This window comes from Somniosus microcephalus, chromosome 29, assembly GCF_052327205.1.
Source record: "Somniosus microcephalus isolate GS21.2 chromosome 29, FLI_Smic_1.0, whole genome shotgun sequence".
NCBI classification, from domain to species: domain Eukaryota; kingdom Metazoa; phylum Chordata; class Chondrichthyes; order Squaliformes; family Somniosidae; genus Somniosus; species Somniosus microcephalus.
Window position 1 is genome coordinate 19,040,563 of NC_141015.1, and position 15,848 is coordinate 19,056,410.

General features: G+C 45.6%; 1 protein-coding gene across 1 annotated transcript in view; it reads right to left on the bottom strand.

Moving 5' to 3' along the window:
- Window positions 1–1,191: 1,191 nt before the first annotated feature.
- The window catches only part of LOC147098516 (uncharacterized), a 58,238-nt gene continuing 43,581 nt past the window's right edge, over window positions 1,192–15,848 (bottom strand). Inside the window, exons 13-15 of the mRNA XM_085970311.1 lie at window positions 10,168–10,273; window positions 4,885–4,983; window positions 1,192–2,990 (exon numbers count right to left, since the gene is read on the bottom strand). Of these exons, the coding sequence (XP_085826437.1) occupies window positions 2,739–2,990; window positions 4,885–4,983; window positions 10,168–10,273 (457 nt within the window). The 3' untranslated portion in view covers window positions 1,192–2,738. The remainder of the gene's footprint in view (window positions 2,991–4,884; window positions 4,984–10,167; window positions 10,274–15,848) is intronic.

A 15,848-nucleotide genomic window follows, 5' to 3' on the forward strand; every position in this document is an offset into this window, starting at 1 on the left:
CCACTGTAATGACGCTCACTCTCGAGCCCACCCTCCCTCTCTTGGCGGTCCACTTGATTTTGAAGTGCTGGAATATTTCCACATTCTGGGAGAACTGCAGTGTAATTGTGCTGAGAGGATGTCCCGGTGCTCACCTGCTCCCACAGTAGGCTGAGTCGAGCAAAACCTGATTGAATCAATATTTATTTTTCCCGGCTGTTATCTGCATTCCATGCTGCTTACATCCCAAACAGGTAATTGGACACCATCTGTGTGTAAGTGGAGGCGGAACTAGATCCTGGGGCAGAGATTTAGTTTTGCTGCTGTCAGTGCGTAGTTCATAGAATGAAACAGGTACAGTATTTACCTTACAGTTAAGCAGCCACTCCTGAACAGTTCGGTTGTGAAATGATATATTTCATATTGTGCAGTATCACTCAGGCACACCCAGGTCTCTGGGGCGATCGCATATTCTTTATATCCCTCTGGCTAGTTAGGATAATATGTTCGGTAAATATGGAACTGTAAACCAGAATTTCTGAGTACATTTAAGACAGGAGATTTTATTTCCCTTTATTTTTCCAGTCTTGGTGCTCCTCAAACCACTGACCCAGGCCGCAGTGCAGCTGCAAAGGCACGGCTGGCTTCCCAAGCCTAGCCCGATTGATCAGTACGTTCCAACACGCTACTTGGCGTGACAGCCCAGCGCAGTCCTCTCCTTCCCCAACGTCCCATACCCGCATCAACCTCCAGGAAGAGTAGTGGGGCCGGAATCATTCCAAGAAACAACTTGATGCTGAATTGAGGAGAGTTTAAGGCCGTACAGTTCCATATTTACCGAACGTGTTATCCTAACTAGAATGGGCTGCCTTACCTGCTTGTGTTTTATGATCTCATGACACACAAGGATGACTGCGCAAGCTACTTCCAAATAGCCAGCTGGTTACTATTTACACAACTTATCAGCAATCACAGTAGGATTGCTGGCAAATATTTAGCATAATCACCAGTCAAAACCAAGGTGTTCAGCTTTAGTCTGCTTTATTTTGTGATTTAACTGCATTTCAATATCTTGCCATCACACATACTTGGCACCGATGTCAAATAATAACCCACCGATGCTGTAATTTTGCTGCCTATTTATATAATTCCACTCACTGCTACTTGTCCTTCAACATGATAGGTAGCTCTCGACACAGACAGGATCCTAAGGGGTGGTACCTCCCATTGCTTCATCCCATCTCAGCCCAGCCCGTGAAACCGAAGCATGACTCATCCGGAAAAAAGAGCAATTCCCAGGCCACCACTCAATGGCAAAGGCACATGTCTGCCATCGAAGGTTCCCAGAGTGGGTGGTGGGGTGGGGGAGGAGGAGTGCTGACTGGAGGCCAGCTCCTTCTCTGCCGAGAGGGACACTTCACCTCAGAGTTGCTTTCAGCCTGATGTGTTTCTCCCAGTGCCGGCCTGTTGAAGTTCCATTGAGCGCTGTTACATCTGATAAAGCATTTCTTTTCAGTAAAACTACTGCAGATAGTTTCCAGGCAACCGACCTTCATCACTGTGAACAGAAGGGTTTTTGAACATCGCTATGGAAATGCAAGAAGCCGTACAGGATGATTAGAGTAAAGGTTAACACGCCGACCTAGTTTGGAAGTTGAGACTGCACTGCACTCTACCACTGGATAGTTCCCTCACTTGGCTCCACCACACTGTCCAGGAATGTCTAGTTTGGTCAGATGGCAGCTAGTCTGTATTTATATATACTGTAATTTCTACACATCTCACCATTTTCAGACACGAGCCTACAATTACTTGTGAACAGATGTTACTCCAGACAGTGTTAACTATGAGTGAATACTTGCAGGTGAAGGGCAGGGGATGTAAAGGGACCTGCGCTACCCCCTATGCTCGGTTTGTAAATTCTTGAAGTAGTTTGACCCAGTGAGGGGGAGATGGCTGTAAACGGCAGACATGCTCAATGCTGTGCATTCGGAATGTGTAGCTGGCCTCTCTTAGCTTGCCTGACCTTGGTCAGGTCAGTAAACTTCTCGAGGAGCTGAGCTGCCGTGTGTGGGATTGTGGAGGTGCCACTCACTGCTCTGGCCACCTCCTTCCACTAAGTCTGAGCAGATCTCTTTGGGGGTCCTGTCTCAAACATTGATATAGCACCTTTCGGCATCCTCAAGAGGTCCCAAAGCACTTCACAGCCGATTAATTACTTTACATAAGTGTAGTCACTGTTGTAATGTCACATGGCAGCTAATTCACATACAGCAAGATCCAGACGATATCAATGACCAGATAATCTGTTTTTGATGAGGTTGGTTGAGAGATGAATGTTGGCCAGGGCACCAAAAGAACTTCCTACTCTTCTTCAAATCGTGCCTGAGATCTTCTACATCCATCCACCTGAGAGGGCAGACGTGGCTTTAGTTTAATGTCTCAACATGCAGACCAAAGAATATAAAAATTAATTCAAATAAGACATTAGAAAAATCAGATATTGAAAACACCACGGGTAGAATTGAATCGCTGAATTTTATGGAAGGTATCAGAGAATTTCGAAAGGCAAAATATCTTTTCTCTATGCTCTATGTACTCTGGGAACTACCTGCATTGCTTAAAAAAACTACTGAGCTTTCTCACTTCGTTCTCAGCTTTATCGAATCATTTCTCGATAGTGGGAGTCACGGCGGTGGGGACAGGAGAGGGAGGGGCGAGGTGGCGGGCTTGATATTCCTTCCTGAGCCCATGGGGCGTTAGGGCTTCCTCTTGTCCATGCGGGCCGCGTCATACACAGCGTCGCAGAACGCAATGTAGCTGACGTCGTCGCGGTTGCCGACCGTCACGCGGAACCTATGCCACAGGACGCGGATGTCCCGCAAACTCAGCAGGTTTTCCAGGTCCAGCTCTGCCAGCACGCGGTGGAACTGTGACTGCGTGATGCTGCCGATGTTCAGGCGGTCGAAGTCCTCAAACAGGGGGAAGAGCTGGAGTTGTTTCTTCTTCACCTGCCAACAAGAAACATTTCTTTTCAGTTATGTTCGGGCAACGGCCGAAGTTTTCCAGAGTCCGTACCGGCGGCAAAAGTAGAGTCGGCCACTCTGGATGTATTCCCAGAGATGTCATCACATGACCTCCTGCCTCCCACCGCCCCGCCCAGCCAAATAGCCCTTCCCCCCACCCCCCCCCGGCCCCCACATCACCAATAATGTAATAAACAAAAGCATTCAAAGATAATGGAAAAAACACAATTCTTTTTAATGACCCTATGATTTTTCTCCTGAGTCGCTTGCAGCAGTATCCCTCTAGAGCTGAATTCTAGTGCTTGGTTTGCTTTTATGATGGCCACATTAACCTGTGTAAGCAACAGGAGTAGGCCATTCAGCCTCTCGAGTCTGTTCTCCCAGTCAATTAGATCATCCATCTACCTGCCTTGGCTCCGTAACCTTTACCTAACAAAAATCTATCAATCACAGTTTGGAAATTTTCAACTGACCCCCCAGCCTCAACAGCTCTTTGGGGGGAGAGAGTTCCAGATTTCCACTACCCTTTGTGTGAAGAAGTGCTTCCTGACACCACCCCGAACGGCCTAGCTCTAATTTTAAGGTTCTGTCCCCTTGCTCTGGGCTCCCCCGCCAGAGGAAATAGTTTCTCTTTAATTGCCCTATCAACTCCTTTAATCATATGAAACACCTCAATTGGATCACCCCTTAATCTTTTATACTCAAGGGAATACAAGCCTAGTCTATGTAACCTGTCCTCGTAATTTAACCCTTTTAGCCCCGGTACCATTCTGGTGAATCTGCGCTGCACCCCCTCCGAGGCCAATATATCCTTCCTGAAGTGCGGTGCCCAGAACTGAACGCAGTCACTCCAGTTGGGGTCTGGCCAGAGCTTTATATAACTGTAACATGCTGTATCTGACCAGGGATAGCTTGAAGGGGTGGAGCCGAGGGAATTGGAGACATTCCACTATTCTTGGCCAGTTCATAAAACACTGAAAAACCAGTTTAGCTTAATTCCTGAGTGAGTTATCTTATAGGGAGTGCCAGATAAACGAAGCCTTGAGTAGCTAGGGACGCCCAAATATTTAAGAAAGTTTACAGTGCAGCAAGGCTGTAAATGACCAGTAACTGCGCCTTTCTGATGATTATTGCCCTTCTTAATCAAAGCTCTGGAAAATCTGTAAAGAACATCATGATTTTTATAACTGTAAATAGTCTGTGAGTTATACAATGTGCTGAATAACTGTCGGTGGAGGGGAAACAAATCTGTCTACAAATAAGAACAGATTCCGGAAATGGTTCATCTGCATCTGAAAGAGAACGATAGGGCAGATGTTTCACCTTTCATGACCTCAGGACGTCCCAAAGCGCTTTACAGCGCTTTGAAGTGTAGTCACTGTTGTAATGGAGGAAACACAGCAGCCAATTTCTGCACAGCAAGCTCCCACAAACAGCAATGTGATAATGACCAGATAATCTGTTTTAGTGATGTTGATTGAGGGATAAATATTGGCCAGGACACCAGGGATAACTCCCCTGCTCTTCTTCAAAACAGTGCCACAGGATCTTTTACGCCCACCTGAGAGGGCAGACGGGGCCTCGGTTTAACGTCTCATCCGAAAGACAGCACCTCTGACGCTGCAGCACTCCCTCAGTACTACGCTGGAGTGTCAGCCTAGATTTTGTGCTCAAGTCTCTGGAGTGGGACTATGAACCTACAACCTTCTGACTCAGAGGCAAGTCTGCTACCAACTGAGCCACTGCTGACGTATCTTGCCGTGGTGGGATTAGAACTCATGACCTCTGGCCTGCTGGTCCACCACCACCAGAATAATGTACTCTCATTACCGTTGCTAACTTTGAGTGTTCATCATCAAATCCTTCATGGTGTGCTTACTTTTTCTGCCAGTCTAGCCACGGCCTGCTGGTAAACAGCGACATCCTCTGTAGACAATGTGTTCAGAGTCCAATCCGCAGGTGGCTTGTACTGGGTTACCTATAGGGCGGGAACATTAGGAACATCAGCGAACAAACATTCACAATATATTCACTAGAAACTCAAGTTATGCAGGCACCTGTACTTCTGGTCAATGATAATGGAATAGCAAGAAAATATCAACAACTGTTGTCTGATATAGGACTATCATTCATCGAGCAAGTGTATAAACAGCAGCAATCAAACACATATCAAAAGGCAAACAAAAGCAACTGTTCCCCAACCTGCAAACGTAGTTATTCTACACGATTTATTTTTCTACTATGAACAGTATAACTGATTAAAAGACATTTTTATAAACATATCATAGAATTATAGAAATTTACAGCACAGAAGGAGGCCATTCGGCCCGTCGTGCCTGTGCTGGCTCTTTGAAAGAGCCGTCGTGCTCAGTCCCACCCCCCCCGCTTTTTGTCCGTAACCCTGTCAGTTCCTCATCCTCCAGAACCCGTCCGATTCCCTTTTAAAATTATTTAAGGAATCAGCTTCTATCGCCTTATCAGGTAGAGCATTCCAGATCCCTACAACTCTCTGAGTGAAAAAAACTCTCCTCAACTCCCCTCTAGATATTTTGCCAATGACTTTGAACCTATGACCTCTAGTTATTGATCCAGAGGGAATATTTTTTCCCTATTAACTCTATTAAAACCTCTCATCATCTTGAAAACCTCTATTAGGTCATTTCTTAACCTTTTCTGTTCCAAGGAGAACAATCTTAACTTTTCCAACCTTTCGTCATAATGGAAGTCCCTCATCTGCTTCCTTTGTGAAGACAAAGTACTCATTTCATACTTTAGCCATGTCCTCTGCCTCTACATGAAGATTTCCCTTTGGCTCCTTAATAGGCCCAACCTTTTCCCTGCCTGACCTCTTACACTTTATGGGCGCGAAATTCAGTTATGCCCCATTTGGGGGCAGTAACTTAGTTAAGGCCAGACATTTAGTGTCCGGCATGGGAGGACCGCCCCGGCTGCTAAATTTGGCTTACCGCCCCATCCAGGAAGTGTAGCACAATCTCGGGCGCTCCACTTCCTGGTGGGGGTGGTAACCAAGGCGATGTCGGGGTGTGATCGGAAGCGCTCGGCGGAGGCTCTGCCGAGCGCTGCCGCATTTCAACGCCCCTCCCCTTCAGTTAAAGGGGAGGGCCGCTGCGCACTCTGCAGGGCCTCCGATGGCCCCAACTAGGCCACCAGGGCGGCGTGGTGCCATAGCCGCAGCCGAGCGCCGAGACGCGGTGCCGGGCTGTGCGACGGTGGCCAGGACCATGACACGGCCCACCATGGAGGGCTTTCCTGGAGGTCGGCTAAAAAAAGAAAATGGCGGCGCGGGTGGCGGCTGCACCTCCCCTTTAAATATTGCCCCACGAGCGGAGGTCGGCCCGGTTCGCGACCCACGAGGCTGGCGCTGAAATCGCCCGTGGCAGTCTCGCGGGCACAGCCGAATTTCTGCCGCGGGGCGGTAAGGGGACGTGGTGGGGTGCTAAGGGGTCACAGTGCATGGCAATGACATCAGCACCGGCGGCACAGCCACCTGGGGCGCTGCCGGCGGGGCCGCGGCGCTATTGGGTAGCGCCTCAGCAACGCCCCGCTGAATTTCTCAGGAGGCGCTTTCCCCCCCACCCTTACCGGAGATAGGCCCTTTGTGCCCTGTTAGCGCCCCCCGGAGGCACTAACGACAGGAGCAAAGGAACCGAATTTCTAGCCCTATATGTTTATTTTTTAGGGTTCAATTTAATGTTGCCTGCTAATCGTTTCTCGTAACCTCTCTTTGCCTCCCATATTAACTTTTTCAATTCCCTCCTGTACTTTCCATAATCTTCCTTGTTATTAACTGAACTTTGCTCCTGACATTTGTCATAAGCTTCCTTTTTCGGTTTAATTTGAACTTTTATTTCCTTTGTTATCCAGGGCGCATTAGCTTTGGATGCTCTACCTTTTCCCTTCAAAGGAATCTGCCTAGTTTGTACCTGAGCACTCTCTTCCCTGAATGCCATCCCTTGCTCCGTTACTGTTTTACCCTGCAATCGCCTTTTCCAATCTACCTGTGCGAGGTCCCTTCTTAAATTCCTGACATTAGCTCTTCCCCAGTTGAGCATTTTTACCTTCGATATTTTCTGTTCTCTTTCCATAATTACTCTAAACCGAATGATGTTGTGGTCACTGTTAGCTAGATGATCTCCTACTGCAACACACTCCACTTGCCCTACTTAATTTCCCAGATCCCACACTGCTTCCTTCCTTGTTGGACTGGAGACATACTGATCAAGAAAGTTCTCCTCTACACATCAGAAAATCCTCTCCTTCCCTACCCTTAACACTATGTTTTTCCCAGTCTATATTAGGGTAATTAAAGTCTCCTAATATTACTACTCTATTTTTGTTACACGCCTTTGAAATTTGCCAACAAATTTGCTCATCTCTCTCCTTAATGTAACAGCTCCCCATCTGTTCCTCAACTCAAGCTAAATCGATTCAGTCCGAGAACCATCTAGTAAACCCTTTCCATTTAGAACTGTAACATCAGCCTTAATCAATACTGCCACGCCCCCCTCCTCTTTTCCCTTCTCTAACATTCCTGAATAGTTAGTAACAAGGAATATTAAGAAACCATCCCGGGCCTTGTTTGAGCCATGTCTCTGTTAATCCAACCACGTCACAATCCCGTGTAGCACTTTGTGCCGGCAGCTCACCAGCCTTATTAGTTACACTATGGACATTGACGTGCATACGATTCAATACCTCCTTCGTCACCATTGCTATTTTCCTCAATCTAGTCCCTGCCATTTTGGGGATATTTCTAGTTATACTGCTGTTTATATCTCTGATCTCATTTCTGCTCCTCTCTGCAATTTCCTGGTTCCACGCCCCCTGTCAAATTAGCTTAAACCTTCCCCGACAGTACTAGTTAACCTCTCAGCGAGAACATTGGTCCCGTCTCTGCTGAACGTCTAATATTAAGGGTTCACCTAAAAACAAACATTTAAAAATCTAGTCTTACTTTCAATTTTTTTTTTAAAACATCAAAAAACAAACAAAAGCAACTGTTCCCCCAACCTGCAAACACCACCTATTTTTGGTGACCTTTTGTCCCTCTTATTATTTCACACAGATGTTGGTCTGAACTGCTACTTTTGCATTGATTTAGTGCATATAATACAAGAATAGCATAACTTCCATCATTCAAAACAGTTCATAAAGGAAAGGGTACGTTCACACTTCAACTGTAGCGTCTGATTTTGATTTTGCACTGAGCTTGCAGTTATGGTGTAAATGAAAGAAGAAGAAAGAACTTACATTTATATAGCGCCTTTCACAACTTCAGGACGTCCCAAAGAGCTTTACAGCCAAAGAAGTGCTTTTTGAAATGTAGTCACCGTTCTAACGTAGGAAATGTGACAGCCAATTTGCACACAGCAAGCTCCCACAAACAGCAATGAGGTACTGACCGGATAATCTGTTTTAGCTTATTGGTTTATTGGCCAGGACACCGGGGAAAACTCCCCTGCTCGTCTTCGAATAGTGCCGTGGGATCCTTTACGTGCACCTGAGAGGGCAGGCAGGGCCTTGATTTAACGTCTCATTTGAAAGGCACAGTGTAGCATTCCCTCAGTGCTGCACTCAAGTGTCAGCCTAGATTCCGTGCTCGAGTCCCAGGAGTGGAACGCAAACCCTCAAACTTCCGACTCCGAGGCAAGAGTGCTGCCAAGTGAGCCACGGCCGCCACCCGAAGCCAGAATCGGGAGTCAGGTCCCAACCTGGTACTGGAGTGAAGTGGAGTGGTAGTCCCTGGAGGAGATGGTCACAGTCCTCTTTGATCTGGAGTCAGTTCAGGCTTTGACGCCTGAAGCCAAGGCTCAATTTGTGGAGTAAACACACTCTTTAGTGGCTCACTGCTCCTTCTACAGGAGAGAATCAGATTGCGGGGCTCAATTTTAACCATAGCGGAAATTGGTAGGCCATTCAAATTGATCGGGTGACTTACCCGCCGATGTCCCACCTGGATCCCACCGAGTGCAACTTGCTCTTCTGAGCAGGCGGCAAAGGTGCCCACCTAAAGCCGGCGGGATCCTTCTTTAAATATGCAAATCAGGGTCTGATGAGGTAACCGGGGAACCGAGCCTGATTTGAACTCTGACCTAAGTAGGGACGTCGCTGTGACAGCCCCGCCTGGTAAAGATGATCAGGATCAGAAGATGGCGTTCAAGGTACGGTTAGGTTTCCATTGCCCTGAACCGCGCCCTCCACACCCCCTCAGCACCATGAGACCCTCCCTGAACCCCCGTACCCACCACTTACCCAAGTGCCGCGGGCAGCTGGGAATCTAAACAACTCTGGCGGTTTCAGTTAAAATCCCCCCCGCCCCCCCCGATTTTCTGGGTTTGCTGTAATGTGGGAAGCCTTGCCTGCCGGCAGCATGCAATATGAAGTCACGGGCAGGCTGCCCATGGCTCTTCGGCCATAGTGGGCAGCGTGCTAGCGATTCTCTGATGTGGGCGGCTGGTGGGCGGGGCTTGCAGCAGGCATTGCGAACTGGGCAAATCAGTCCTTGTGCCTCAGCGGGCTATTCAACTGTGAAGGAATGATTGCCACGCCAAAGCCTGTCCTCCGCCATCGCAGCGTGTGAATACAGACCCACGTGTGATCTCACTCACACACACACACACACATAGAGATAGACACACACCAATACTCCCTGTAAGATGCACTTTGTTCTGCGCTTTAGTGCGCGGCCCCTTTAAATTTCCGCATATGCGCGGTATTTACAACGGGGAAGCAGGTGAGGGGACTGCGCGGAACTTCAGCCGCGCAGCTTAGAGGGAACATTGACACACACACACACACACACATGTATATACAAAAGGAGTGAGAACCCTGGCTGATTATTTCCCCTCCTCACCACAGGGACACTGAAGCTAAATGCTGCATCCAGTTCCTGCCCCAGTTGAAAGCAGCAAACAGAGCCCGAGCCCTGAGGCTTCTTCTATACACTTAAACACAGAGCAACCAACTTCAAAGAAAAGATTCTGGAGCAAGATCTCCTTTGCACACACGAGTGTGTTTACGATTCTGTTGTCAATCTCTAATGGGGTAAATCCCTCCGCCTGAGCATCAGCTGATTTTACTTGAGGTTTACTATTTCCGGTAAGAGATTTGAACCCAGATTTGTTAAGGCCACCGACCGTACCTCTGCTCGAGGAAACTTCTCAAGATGCTCGAGTGTAAAAACAGATTCAATTTCATTGATAAATAACTTATAATCAACGTAGCCTGGATAATCACAGGATTCAAACCTAGAAAACAAGAAAATGTGCAAATTTAAAGGTCTGACATTACTCATTCATACACAGATCTCAAATCAATGCTAAAAAACACCTCAAATGGTTTCTTTCATTTTAATTATTCATAATCTAGGATAGTGTTTGCAATAGCTTGCAACGTTAATAATAGTCTGTAGTATCAGGTAATATTTGCAACAGATTGTAATGTGGGCTAATGTTTCTGAGCTTCCTCAAAGTAAGAATGAAATTGCATTTATATAGCACCAGTCACAGCCTCAGGATGTTCCAAAGTGCTTTACAATCAATTTAATACTTTTTGAAGTGTAGTCACTGTTGTAATGTAACACAGCAGGCAATTTGCACACAAGGTCCCACCAACAGCAGCGTGATAATGACCAGATAATCTGTTTTTAGTCATGTTGGTTGACGGATAAATATTGGCCAGTCTCCGCTGCTCTTCTTCGAATAGTACCATGATCTCTTTCACATCCGGCTGAAAGGGGCCTCGGTTTAACGTCTCATCTGAAAGACGGCACCTCCGACAGTGCGGCACTCTCTCAGCACTGCACTGGAACGTCAGGCCTAGATTCTGTGCTTGAGTGGGACTTGAACCCACAACCTACTGATGCAGAGGTGAGGGTGCTGCCCACTGAGCCACGGCTGATACGCAAAGTAATAGAAAGAGAAAATACTTGCCCAGCGTCATTACTTACAGCAGAATTGATGGCTGCTAATCAATGCCGGATTTGAACTACACCGGTCATTGAGATAAGTGCAGTTCATTCAAATATTTGCTCCTATTTTTACTTTCTGTGCATAAAAAAAGTCCAACAGTAAAAAAGGCCACAGCGAGTACTGATAATCATCAATAATAAACACCAAAACCTGGACGGTCTATTTATAGATTACCCTTATCAGAGATAAGTCTCTTTATACTGCTGGGCAGAGAGGGTCGAGTGAGACTGAAGGCACTGGGGTGAGTACAACACGGGAGGAGTATGTGATGCTGGGATATAGCGCTGAGCATAGTACTAGAACACAGAGGTGAACATGGTACTGGGACATGGGGTGAGAACAGCATCAGAACAGAGGGGTCAGCGTGGGATTGATTACAGGGGTGAACATGGTACCAATAGGTATGAGTGAGCATGACAGTGGGGTGCAGGATTGTGCACAGTATTGCGGTGCACAAGCAAGCATGGGAGAGACGTAGGGATGAGGAATTTGGCATTGTCCCTACATCTCAGTCTTGGGTTTAAGCTCAATGGTCTGGTGTGGGAGGTGTGGACATTGAACCAGCATTTCAATGGATTACATAGGATTACATAGGATATACGGCACAGAAACAAGCAATTTGGCCCAACCAGTCCAAGCCAACGTTTATGCTCCACTTGAGCCTACTCCCATCTTTCCTCATCTATATCTATCAGCATAACCCTCTATTCCCTTCTCCCTCATATGCTTGTTTGCCCCCCCCCCCCAAATGCATCTATACTATTACTTCAACCACTCCCTGTGGTAGCGAGTTCCACTTTCTCACCATTCTTTGGGTAAAGAAGTTTCTTCTGAATTCCCAATTGGATGTCTTGGTGACTATCTTATATTGATGGCCTCTAGTTATGCTCTTCCCCACAAGTGGAAACATTCTCTCTGTATCCACTCTATCAAAACCTTTCATAATTTTAAAGACCTCTATTAGGTCACCCCTCAGCCTTCTTTTTTCAAGAGAAAAGAGACCCAGCCTGTTCATCCTTTCCTGATATGTATACCCTCGGTATTTTGGTATCATCCTTGTAAATCTTCTCTGCACCCTCTCCAGTGCCTCTATATCCTTTTTATAATACGACGACCAGAACTGTACACAGTACTCTAAGTGTGGTCTAATCAAGGCTCAATATAGGTTTAACATAACTTCCCTACTTTTCAATTCTATCCCTCTAGAATTTAATATTTCTGCCATCTCTCTATCGTTACCTGTGGTATTATCCTGTCTATCCCTTAATGGCCTTATTCCCATCCCAACCTTCCTTTTTTATTGATGTGCCTGTAAAATATTTTACATTTTGTTTTATGTTCCTTGATAATTTAATTTCATAGTTCCTCTTTGCCTTTCTAATTGTTTTTTTGACTTCTCTCCTAATCCCTTCATATTCTCCCTTATCATGCCCTCCCCTGCTGTCCATGTATTTAATGTATGCCTCTTTCCTTACCCTCAATTGTTACCTTATAGCTTTATTCATCCATGGAATCTCATTAGTGTTTAGTTTGTTCTTTCCTTTTAGCAGAATATATTGGTCCTGCACCCTGTTGTACACCGTTTTAAATGTTTCCCATTGCTGTTCTACATCGTTGTTTGCCAATTCTGTTGCCCATTTTATTTTCCCAAGTTTTATTCTCAGCACCTCAAAATCAGCTTTTCTCCAATCTACTAACCTGGTTTTCATCATACTTATGTCTTTCTCAATTATCATCTTAAAGCATATTATATTATGGTCACTATTGCCTAGATGTTCCCCTACTTTTACTTCTCTCATCTGCTGTGGTTCATTCCCCGTTACTAGGTCCAATAGCGAATCCTCCCTTGTTGGGCTTTTTCCATATTGGGTTAGAAAGGAGTCCTGTACACATTGTAGGAACTCCATTCCCTTATCCCCTTTATCTTCTGTCCAATTAATATCAGGGTAGTTAAAATCCCCCATGACTATTATTCTATGCTTTTTTACTAATTTCCCTAATTAGTCTGCATATTTCTTCCTCCACCTCCCTTCCACTATTAGGTGGTCTGTAGACTATGCCTATTAGTGTGATTGGTCCTTTATTATCTTTTTTTGCCTTGCTGATAGCTGCGTTACTTTTTTCTACTGCCATTATGTTATCCCTAATAAGTACAGCTACTCCACCTCCCCTTTTCCCCTCTCTATCTTTGCTAAATGTATTATACCCTGCAATGTTTAATTCCCAGTCCTGATTTTTCTGTAGCCATGTCTCAGTAATTTCTACTATGTCTGGTTCCTCGCAACGCATGATTGCCTCCAGCTCCCCTGTTTTATTACAGACACTGTATGCATTGCTGTACAGACAGTTTAACTCATTTTTAATAGGATTTCCTCTCACTTAATGTTTAACCATCTTTTTAGACATAGAAACATAGAAGATAGGAGCAGGATTAGGCCATTCAGCCCCTCGAGCCTGCTCCGCCATTCAATGCGATCATGGCTGATCATCCAAATTCAGTACCCTGTCCCTGCTTTCTCCCCATATCCCTTGATCCCTTTAGCCTTAAGAAACATATCCAACTCCTTCTTGAATATATTTAATGAATTGGCCTCTACTGCCTTCTGTGGCAGAGAATTCCACAGGTTCACCACTCTCTGGGTGAAGAAATTCCTCCTCATTTCTGTCCTAAATGGCTTACCCCTTATCCTTAGACTGTGACCCCTGGTTCTGGACTCCCCGACCATCGGGAACATCCTTCCTGCATCTAGTCTGTCCAGTCCTGTCAGAATTTTATAAATTTCAATAAGATCCCCTCTCATTCTTCTAAACTCCAGCGAGTATAAGCCCAATCGACCCAATCTCTCCTCATACGTCATTCCTGCCATCCCACGTATCAGCCTGGTGTATCTTCACTGAACTCCTTCCATGGCAAGAACATCCTTCCTCAGATAAGGCGACCAAAACTGCACACAATACTCAAGATGTGGTCTCACCAAGGCCCTGTACAACTGCAGCAAGACATCCTTGTTCCTGTACTCAAACCCTCTTGCTACGAAGGCCAACATACCATTTGCCTTCTTAACCGCCTGCTGCACCTGCATGCTTACTTTCAGCGACTGGTGCACAAGGACACCCAGGTCTCGTTGCACTTCCCCTTCTCCCAATCTGTAAGAATTCGCAATAATTTACAGTTCTGAAGATTCATGTTTTTTGATTAAAGTATCCCTGGGCAATGTGCTTTTTAAATTTCCAGGGATAAAATGGCTGTCACACCACATGGCCGAATGACAAAAGATGCAGCTTTCTGTGTCTGGAAGTAAGGTTCGATGAAGACAAAGGACAATGCTTTGTTTACAAAGCAACTGAATGCTATTAGCATTTGTTTAGATACACCTGAAACTGCAGAAGAGACTTTTTGTATCTTAAATGGGAAGCGTTAACATCTTGAATGGGTTTCCAATCACCCAGTACTGGACTATAGAGCAGATGTATCCCCCTTTTGTTTCAGCAAAGGGAGCTCTGAAAATCACATTAACTCAATCTAACCACTTTGAGTTAGCCTATCACAGCTTTGGGGTTAATTTTGCACACAGCCCTTGCAAGGCAGAACGGCAGGGGGGCTCACCAGGTATAAAGATAGATGCTGAAGCCAGCTCTCTCTCTTGACTTCCTGGGACGATAAGGTGAGCTCTCTCTCTCTCTCTCTCTCTCTCTCTCTTCGCTGGACCATGTGAGCAGAGATTTTCTGACTCTCAACAAGGCAACCTAGCAGGAGTTAAGGGGGGATGGTGATTTAAGGGAATTGCTAAGATTGTTTAAATACATTGTAGCCATTGTACCCCTCGCTTTTGCCGTGTGTACCCCCTTGATATATAGTTTTACAATTTTACTGTGTTCGTGTGGGATAGTTTGATATTGTGATTGTAGTTTCTTTTAGTTAATAAAGCTTGATAATTTTCTCTCATCCAAACCACGTGTTCCATTTTAATATCATTAATTATAAGTTCCTCCACTCAGAACTAAAGGAGGGGTAGCGATTCGAAACCGCTGTTTGTAAATTGGTTTAGAGTGCAGCAGCAAAAAGACTGCTGGCCAGGTAGATTACCTTAAACCAGTTTAAACGAAGCCCCCGAAATCCTTACAAATCTATTGCCATTCAGATAATAATCTGCCTTCTTGTTTTTGACACCAAAGTGGATAACCTCGCATTTATCCACGTTATATTGCATCTGCCGTGCTTCTGCCCAATCACCCAACCTGTTCAAATCATCCTGGAGTTTCTCGGCATCCTCCTCACAGCACACACGCCCACCCAGCTTTGTGTCGTCTGAAAACTTGTTCTATAGTTCTATAACAGACACCTGTTCTATAATTCTATTTATTCCCTTGCCATCAATGTCCTCCCTTACTTTAGTCTTTCCTATGCTGTCTTTTCCTGTTTTGTTTATATTTAGGCTGGTTATGTTTCTTGTAGATCCCTCCCCCCCCCCCATCTTGCTAGTTTAAAGCCTTTGCCACCTCCCTATTTACCTATGGTGTTTGATGGCCTGCAATCACTTCGAGTTTGATGTCTCCCTTAGAAAATGTTTCAGAAGCTGAACTATTGAAAGTATTGGCCCGGAATTTGCAGTCAGCAGCGAAGCGAAGTATGCTCCGCAGAAGGATCTTGCAATCCCTGTGTCAAGATCTTCGGGTTTGCCGACCTTGAATTTAATTCAACGGAACTTAATGGGGATCCCCTTGTACAAACTGCTGTGAGATCAACAGGCTGTCTAAGCAGCCAATCAAAAGTCAGAATTCTCACAGCCAGTGAACAAAGGAAGTGAGTAAGCTCTTAAAATCTTAACTTTTTTAAATAGTTAGAGAGAGC